The sequence below is a fragment of the Ctenocephalides felis genome, unplaced genomic scaffold, assembly GCF_003426905.1.
Source record: "Ctenocephalides felis isolate EL2017-DRISC unplaced genomic scaffold, ASM342690v1 CF-g0.4_SCAFFOLD_03571, whole genome shotgun sequence".
Lineage (NCBI taxonomy): Eukaryota > Metazoa > Arthropoda > Insecta > Siphonaptera > Pulicidae > Ctenocephalides > Ctenocephalides felis.
In genome coordinates, this window is record NW_020539725.1 from 66,228,553 (window position 1) to 66,238,446 (window position 9,894).

Sequence of the window (9,894 nt, forward strand, 5' to 3'; positions counted from 1 at the left end):
TGAAAGCTCATCAAACAGGAGAATTTCGTCCTTGGCGTAATAAAAAATCATCCAAAAATTTTGTCCAATGAGTTCTTGATCATAAATTTCTTTTAGTATAGGGGAGACCCAGATTTTATGGTTCCTGTTCCTTTAAGGGCATAAGTACCTGTAATAAGAATAAATATTTATTCTAAGGATAAGCAGAAAGTTCTTTAAATCATTTAAATCGGACGCTTAGTTCTCTCAAAAATTGTCATTTTTTGCACATTTAGCTCCGTATCTTCAAAATGGCTGGGCCAGCCTTTGCCAAAAACTAATAAACACTTCTCCCAATCATTACTAATTAAATGTTTTTTAGATCATTCAAATCGGATACTCCGTTCTCTCAAAAACTCGATTTTTATTTTCTGCACTTTTTGCTCTGTGTCTCCGTAACGGCTGGACCTGCCTTTGCCAAAAACTGATCAGCTCTATTCCCTATCAATAGGAATCGAATGTTTTTTGAACCATTCAAATCGGTTGATCCGTGCGCCCGAAAACGTGACTGGAAATTTGTATCCATACATACATACATACATACACACACACATCCATTTTTTCTGAGGTATGCCAAAATGTTCAAAAGGTCGAGAAATGCAAAAAATTTCGATTTCGATTTTTGGACGATTACAATAACTTACCCTACGGGAAGTTAATTATAGGTAATTTAATTTTGTGCAAACTTCCTGAATATTTCTGTAACATTTAATTAATGGCACTTATGATTCAAAAGAGTAAACGAGCATATATTTTTTTGCGTCATTTTTGATATAGATATTGAGAATAACAACTTATATTAACTATTCTTAACAAAAATTAATACACTAATAATGAACTAATAACAGAGAAAAAATACAAAAACTTATTTCCTTGTTACCTTTTTTTGAAATATTTCTGATTTTGAATGGTTTTAAAAAGTAAGAAAAGATGAACTAACCCTGAGCTATTCACTTAATTATTAAACGTTTATTTAATTAATTAACAAATTTAAAACACATTTGTAAATAAACCTGTCACAACAGAAATTTTTAAGCCGACGTCAATTTTGACGTTTATTGTTTGACGTTTGACATTTTTAACTTCACAATATAATTCAATTTTGATGTTTAAAGCAACAAATGTATGTATTAAAAATTGTTTTGGACTTAAATCAATATCACAACGTGTGGAAAATGTTTATAAAATAAACATAAAAATAAATAAATGTTTAATAAATAAACTAAATATTTGTTTAGAATTATGCCTAGCACTTTTCCTTAAAATGAAAATAATTATTATGTTCTTACTTCTTAAATCACAAAAAAACACACTTTAACTTTAAATCTATTTAAATTTATGATATGGATAATTATTATTACAATTATAGAAGGAACTTGTTCAACTAAGTCTCAGACTACACAAACTGTTGGTTCATTTTAAAAATATTTACAATCGAAATTAAACATAGAGCATAGAACATATATTTATATAGACTGGTAACATAGCTTTTCACTGACATTTTTATGAACTTCCATTCCCAATTACAAGACAAGTTAAATTAAATAAATATAATTTAATAAATAAATATAATATTCAAAATTAATGAAATACAAATAAAATATAATAAAAATTTAAGTTTAAAAAAGAGTTTACTTTTAGAAGTTTAGTTTTACGCGCCATTTTGAAATATTTGACAGTTCCAAGTTGACAGTTTTAACTTCAGTTAAATACTTCATGGCGGTTTAAAAATGTTTATGTCAAAAATAAAGAAATTACAAAACAAATTAAATTCAGTTGTAAATATTATTATAATTGAATGAAATACAATTAAAATAAAAGATGAATTTAAGTTTATTTATGGAAAACAATTCGATTATTCCCAATTACTTCTAACATGTAGTTGAAATTATTTCAATTATTATTGTGGAAAAATTGTAGGTTGTATTCAAAATTATTTATAACTTCATAAACCACGCCAAAGAAAATATTATTAACTTAAAAAGCCTCTTGCAGAACATACATAAATGCCCAATTACTTCTAACATGTAGTTGAAATTATTTCAATTATTATTGTGGAAAAATTGTAGGTTGTATTCAAAATTATTTATAACTTCATAAACCACGCCAAAGTGAATATTATTAATTTACAAAGCCTCTTGCAGAACATACATAAATAACTATGGACCCATTTGAGGATTCGTTCAATGCCATACTTGCAAATTGCGATATTGACATTCCGTGTCCATCGAAGCAAACAAAGACTGAAAAACCAGAAAATTCAAATGATAAAGAAGATACTGGTACTAAGCCGAAGATTAATAAAAGTCATTGCATTCTAGTTTCACCAAAACAGGTAAAATATATGAACAAATACCTAAAAATGTATTCTAGTTAATAAAGGCTAGTCAAGGGTAAATTTGTTATTTTAGAAAGGAAATCCAATACTAAAAGCGATAACTAATGTCCCCTGGGAGTTTGAAGATATTATACCAGATTATGTAATGGGAAAAACTACTTGTGCTTTGTTTTTATCCCTTAAATACCATAACCTAAAACCTGATTATATACATGAACGTCTCAAGTTACTTGGAAAAAGTTATGAATTGAGAGTGCTTTTGGTCCTTGTCGACATGCAGGTACATGATACGTTAATTAAGTATGCTGATACAAGTTTTTTATAATTTTATTATGCAGGAGCCTCACATACTACTAAAAAATTTAACGAGAATATGCATACTGGCAAATCTAACCCTCATGCTGGCATGGAACGACGATGAAGCTGGTAAAATTATTGAAACGTATAAAATGTTTGAAACTAAACCCCCGGATATTATAATGGAAAAATCTGAACAATATCCACACCAAAAGGTAGAATAAGTTACTTTAATTTACTTCAGTTATTATAATTATTTTTATTACTATTATTTATTATTTTTAAGCTTGTTAGTGCCCTGACTTGTATCAAACCGGTGAATCAAACAGACGCAATGACCATTCTATCTTCTTTTGGAAGTTTAGAACAGATTATAAATGCTTCCGAAAGCAAGTTATGTGACTGTGTTGGTTTCGGTACAAGAAAAGCAATGAAATTGCACAAAACTTTGCATGAGCCGTTCCTGAAAAAACCTGGCAAAAAATCACCTAAGAAAACTGAAAAACCTAATTTAAAAAGAGCTTATACAAATGCTTTAGATGATAAGGAAATTGATCGATGTTTGATGGATGTTGTGGAAAATAAGGATTGATGTTGGATTCAACTTTGTAACTTTGGAAATAAATTATTTTTTATAATTCATGTACTAAATTTTATGTAGTTTTTGCTAAGTTAGGTGAAAAAGAGTTAGACTTAGAAGACTTAGAAAAGTTTTCAAGTTATTTAAATAAATGTAGGAAAATATTAATCAATTGCAAGGTTGCACAATACATTAGGCTGTATTCAAACTAGTTTTATTAAAAATTTTGGTATCAGACTATATAAGACAATTTACTTGGAATTGTTCTTAATTTTATCTAAAAAAGAGTGTCTTTGGAAAAGTTTTTAAGTTATTTGAAAAAATGTGGAAAATTGTCCCAAATCCATACATTACAAACTTGTACAATACATAAGGCTGTGTTTAAAGTAGTTTTATTTGAAATTTTCGTATAGGAGTGTAAAAGACAGTTTGCATTAAATTGTCTTAAATTTTATCTAGTTTCTATTAAGCTAACTGAAAAAAAGAGTTCTGAACAAAGTTTTCAAGTTATTTAAATAAATTTTTGTATTGGAGTGTATAAGACAGTTTGCATTTAATAATTCTAAATTTTATCTAGTTTCTCCTACGCTAACTAAAAAAGAGTGTTTTTGGAAAAGTTTTTAATTTATTTAAATAATTGTAGAAACATGTCCTGCAACCATATAGTGCAAACTTGCACAATGCATAAGGCTGTATTCAAAGGCTTTTATTCCAAAATTTTATATTGAAGGTTAAAAGACAGTTTGCATTAAATTGTCCTAAATTTTATCTAGTTTTTCCAAAGCTAACTCAAAAAGAGTGTTCTTGGGAAAGTTTTCAAGTTATTTAAACTGGAGCAAACTTGCTCAAAGATAGATCATAGTTGCCATCACATTAATAATATAGAAACAAAAGTATGTTTAAAATATATCTATTGAAAAGCAATGTCTAATAAATCATTGCAATTCATTTAATTATTGAGTTTTAATTAAAACGTAATTTAGTATTTATGGAATGCCCTCCATAAACAAATGTAGAAAAATGTCCTGTTCTAAATTTTTGTTCAAGCTCATTTTTGCTAGTATAAATTTAGTTTTTAGTATAAATTTCAAACGGGCACAAAACCTGGTTTAGACTAAGAAAAACAAAGTTATTAGAGTTATTAAACAATTCCAGAGTTGTGCATATTTTTATATTCAATCATTTATTATTACAATAATAAGTTCTCCATCCCAACGACCCCGAAACTAGTTTTCCTTTCTAACGTGCGTCTATTAATAAATTTATTTATGATCCATTTATTATTTATCTAGAATAAATCATGCGAACAATGCATGATTCGTATCATTCGTTTTGTGCATGTCAAATTAACATTTTATCTGTTTCTGACAAAACCAGAAACGTCAAATTGAATTTCATAATCGGCGCGCATGCTCTACTCTAGTCGCTGGTAAAAGACATACGTTATTTGTATATTTTCTTTGAATTAAATTAGTAAAAGGTCTTAGTAAATTCATAATACCATTAAACATATGTATAATATTTAAAAACATTAATGTAATTAAAGACATACTTCAAATATAACATGATCGGTTTGTCATTGTAATTAGCATTTAGAAATGAATCTTCATTAGAGAAATGAAGTAATATTCGTTCACACAGTGAGTGGATTATGTTAAACAACGCCTAAACAAATATTATTTTCGCAACTTTACTCATCATTTAATTGTGTTTGAAGAACTTCATGTAATTAAAATTAACATACATTCATCGTTAAACATTACATTAATAATGTTTTTTTTTACTTTTTCGCTGGCGATGTAATCTCACTCTTTGAACAGCTGTAATCTCTGTTTTGCCTAAAAAATATTTTCCATTTTAATAACTTCAAATATTTATAGAAACTACGAATTATATAGAAATAATTTCTAATCAATAAACTTACGTTTAGTACATGGCACTAATGTTTAATTTGTTTTATTATTTTCAAGGAACAGGGTAAAATATTCTTCTGTTTCAGGCATTGTTCATTGAATCAAGATTTTACTACGATGTAACTTTAAAATGTTTATTTATCTATGTCGATTTCCTTGTTGATATCGGTACGCATACAACGACAGATCTCTATTCACATATGCGACGACTAATCACAATCGGCCCGTATAGAAATGATATCATCGAGAGCGAATGACGAATTATTAGCACTTCCGTTGCATTTGTACGGATTTACGCCCTAGTCGCGCCAAAAGAAGATTTACTTCAAAAACAAGCAGTGAATGAATGTATGTTAAATAAATTACTTCTATTAATCACCTGAAGTTTTTCAAACACAACATGATGAGTGAAATTGTGTAAACAATATTTATTTAGGCGTTGTTTAACATAATAATTCTCTGCATTTTTATAGATATTAAATTATATCAAGGCAATACAGCTTTATTCTATCATGCCGAAGATATATCTTTTCCAGAATTATATTTCAGACACTTTTGAATGTTTAGAGGAAGTCTACATGTTTTTCGTTTATGATGGTTTTTAAGTATTACACAGTTGCATATTTTTATAAATAATGAGGAATAAATTGATATTCAGATTTTTTACTCTAAATAAGAGATCAAGCGCAACAATAGTTTGTGATAAAGAAATTTTTTGTTTGTTTTATATTTGAAAAGAAAAAATTTGATTTTATTACACAACAGTAATGAATTCATTTCGATTACAAAAATGAAGTGTTTTTTAGTTGAACTTCTCTAAGTAAATGAAAGTGAATCCGCAAATTATCTGTTTCATTGAAGTGCTCTTTGGTAAACCACATTTTTTGTTTTTTGGTTTGACGTTAACACAAACAAAGCGGATGGTTTTCCAACTTGTGAACAGGCAACGTATAACTGCCCATGTGAAAAACAATGATTTTCTAAATAATCTATTTGAAATTTATTCCGAAAACACTAAGCGATTGGCCTTGCGACTTGTTAGTTGTCATTGCGAACGCATATAGCAATATATATTCGCATAGCAAGGCGAACTGGAAATTGCAATCGTTTGAAGTCAAACGGAAGACCAGTCGGAATCATTGGTATGTCACCAAATCGCCGGCAATTTTTGATTAAATGGTAATAAATAATCAGCAATTACTTTATTTCTCTAATAAAGATTCATTTCTAAATGCTAATTACAATGACAAACCGATCTTGACATCTTTAAAGTATGACTTTGATTATATTATTGTTTTTAAATATTATACACATTTTTAATGCTATTATAAATATATAATTTATAATTTATCATTATATAAATGTGTATATTGGTTGACACTAATAAATGTGTACATCACGAGTGTTACCATATTACTAATAAACATTATTCAAAATTGTTATATGATGTATTTATTTTTAACTTAAATGCCATCTCGTACAATAGCAAAAAAGTTTTACTTCAATCGATTTACTCGCACTATTTTTTTTTAACTTCTCGTAGGGCAAGTTATAGTAATCGCAGAAAAAGTCGAAAATGGAAATGTTTGCACTTCTCGACGTTTCAAAGGTTTCTGAATATTTTGGCATACCTTAGAAAAAAATTGATGTGTGTGTGTGTGCGTGCGTATGTGCGTGTAAGTGTGTGTTCGGATACAAATTTTCGTCTACGATTTCGGGAACACGGATGAAGTGATTTGAATAATTCAAAAAACATTCGATTCGTATTGATAAGGAGACGTGCTGATTAGTTTTTGGCGAAGGCAGGTCTAGCCGTTCCAAAGACATGGGGCAAAAAGTGCCAAAAACGGTAACTGAGTTTTTAAGAGAAGATTCGATTTGAATGAGAAAGATGAATATGATGAGATGAGAGAAATGATGAATTCATGAAGGTAGGTCTAGCGGTTTCGGAGATCTAGTAAAGTAAAAAAGAATGCCATTTGGCGGTCAAAAATAATCATTAGAAATATGCACATCAAATTATGAGATATTTTATAGAGATTTTAACAATAAGTATAAATTTTGTTTACATTCCTATAGGTTCCGTACCAATGTTTACGCGTTAGACGGCGACGCAGCGCTTACGCGCTTTATATTTTGTCTCTATGCAGTTAAAGCAGTACGATTGCTTTGAAAAAAAGTTCAGATCTTCCAAAATATATCAAAATAAAGAAACTATTTGTTTTTAAACAAAAGTAATTTTTTGTCCAATTTATAGTTTCTCAAAAATCTCATTTTTTCGAAGTAAATTTTTTTCAAAAATGTTAATCGTTTTTAAAAAAATAATAATGTTTGGTACGGAATGTTAAAGCAATTTGCCTTAAGGCACGATGCCTTAATTGCCTTAAGACAGAATTCCACTTACAGCTAGCTTTTTTTTTTGAATAATAATCTCATTCTAGTCATTGGCTCTCCGTCTATTACCCCCGTACGTCTGTTATCTATCTTTGACATTCGCAAGAAATCAGCTGTGCGGTTTCAGGCGAAGAATACGCACACGTCCCCGTTGACTCTCGTACGACGTTCGCGCCGTTTACTCCCGAAAACGTTAGGGACGTAGGTCTGTTCCGCCCGCGGGTTATATGGAGCGCGCCCCGGCGAAATTCGTCTGCTTGCAACTTTCAATCAAAGTGGACGTTAGTTAAATGATAATTGATTTGTAGTAATTGAAAGTTTTGTATTTTATTTTGTTAAAATATTTTGTTAATTTCGTTGATAATAAATTAATAAAAAGTGCGCGAAAATGTCTGCATCTCCTCTGGAACGATTGTCAAAAACAGAGACCATCGAGTTGAGGGACAAACATATTGGGTGAGTGTTTTGAAATTTTTTTTGGAAAATATTTATGGGTCTATTTTTGGATTTTACAATTATTCTAAAATTATTTTACCCCACTTTACAGTGAAAAAATATGAAGTTTGTGTCTTAAGACAAATTGCTGGAACTTCCCGTACCAAAAATTCATTTTTTTTAAAAAAATCTTTACATTTTAAACGAAATTAGAATTTTGAGAATTTTAAAATTTTCAAAAGAAAATTAACTTTTTGAAAAGTTTGAAATTTTTAATGTTTTGAAATTTTGAAAATTAAAACTTTTATCAGATGCCTATTATCCCATTTTATTGAAGACTTGTTTTTTTTGCTTTTTGTTTTTTTTATCTTTATTAAAAAAAGCAGTTTTTACTAATGTATGATTTTTATATAATATATTATAATTTTGTCAAAGATTACTCGCGAATTTAATAAGTTATTTTTAAATATTAACTCAAAATATTTAGGAACTTATGATAAAGTCGAAAAAAATCATATATTTACGTTTTCAAAAAATTCCTAGAACTCTTAAATAAATTATAACACGTTTATTTCAAAGCCAATGGGAATAAAAACTTATTGAATTTTTTTTTATATCCAAAATTGAAAAATATTTAGGAACTTATGATAAAGTCAAAAAAAATCATATATTTACGTTTTCAAAAAATTCCTAGAACTCTTAAATAAATTATAACACGTTTATTTCAAAGCCAATGGGAATAAGAACTTATTGAATTTTTTTTTATATCCAAAATTGAAAAAAAATTAAATTTGCCAAATATTTATCAAGATATTGCAAGTTTTTAAACCGTTAGAAATTTATTTTTAAGCGAATTTTATCTTCTAACTCGGAATTTGGAAAAATATTAATAGTCAAAATTTTCAAAAAGTTATGATTTTCAAAATTTTCAACAAAATATATATTTTTAATTTCCAACATGGTAGTTCATAGTAAGTGCAAAAAGATCTAAAATGAAAATTTTGGCATATCTTTATGTTTCAGAGGTTTCTGAACATTTTGGCATACCTTAGAAAAAATGTATGTGTGTGTAAAAAAAATTAAAATAAAAATTTTGGGAAGGCAGGTCTAGCAGTAAAAAAAGTAAAAAAAATGCCATTTTTGGCGGTCAAAAATGATAGTTAGACATATGTATATGAAATTATCAGATATTTTTTAGAGATTTTAATAATAAGTATAAATTTTGTTTACATTTCTATCGGTTTCGTATCAAGGTTTATCCGTTAGACAGCGACGCGACGCTTACGCGCTTCGATATTTTGTTTTCACCCAGCTAACGCAGCCTAATTTCTTTGACAAAAAGTTCAAAATGTTTAAAACTACAAAAAAAATAAAAAATTTCATGCATCTATTTTTTTTTTCAAAGATTGAAAATAATATTAAATCTTTTTTAACTTCCCGTAGGGTAAGTTATAGTAATCGCAAAAAAACGAAAATGTTAATTTTTATATATCTTTACGCTTCAGAGGTTTCTGAATATTTTGGCATACTTTAGAAAAAATGGATGTATGTGCGTGTGTGTAAAGCGATTCGAATAATTCAAAAAACATTCGATTCGTATTGATAAGGAGACGTGCTGATAAGTTTTTGGCGAAGGCAGGTCTAGCCGTTCCGAAGACATGGGGCAAAAAGTGCCAAAAACGGTAACTCAGTTTTTAAAAGAATGGAGCGTTCGGTTTGAATAATTAAAAAAACATTTTACATGTATTAACAAGATGAAGAACTTATCAAATTTTTATAAAGGCAGGTCTAGCATTTTCGGAGATCTAATGAAAAAAGTAAAAAAAATGCCATTTGGCGGTCAAAAATGATCATTAGACATATGCACATCAAATGATCAGATATTTTATAAAATTTTAACGATAAGTTTAAATTTTTGT

At 28.4% G+C, this 9,894-nt stretch overlaps 1 protein-coding gene across 1 annotated transcript; it reads left to right on the plus strand.

Annotated features, from left to right (window-relative positions):
• The first annotated feature begins 1,808 nt into the window (after positions 1-1,808).
• LOC113386546 (DNA excision repair protein ERCC-1-like) lies at positions 1,809-3,245 on the plus strand. Its single transcript, XM_026624326.1, has 6 exons — positions 1,809-1,938; positions 2,014-2,087; positions 2,163-2,353; positions 2,430-2,636; positions 2,695-2,868; positions 2,940-3,245. Exons 3-6 carry the CDS (start codon positions 2,180-2,182, stop codon positions 3,243-3,245), a joined length of 861 nt encoding a protein of 286 aa, XP_026480111.1. The 5' UTR covers positions 1,809-1,938; positions 2,014-2,087; positions 2,163-2,179.
• The last annotated feature ends 6,649 nt before the right edge of the window (positions 3,246-9,894 follow it).

Bases quoted from the DNA above. Each gene is read 5' to 3' on its own strand.
- LOC113386546 (XM_026624326.1), top strand. From the start codon at position 2,180: ATGGACCCATTTGAGGATTCGTTCAATGCCATACTTGCAAATTGCGAT. The intron at 2,354-2,429 runs GTAAAATATATG...TTGTTATTTTAG, and splicing joins TTCTAGTTTCACCAAAACAG to AAAGGAAATCCAATACTAAA. The intron at 2,637-2,694 runs GTACATGATACG...TTTATTATGCAG, and splicing joins TGGTCCTTGTCGACATGCAG to GAGCCTCACATACTACTAAA.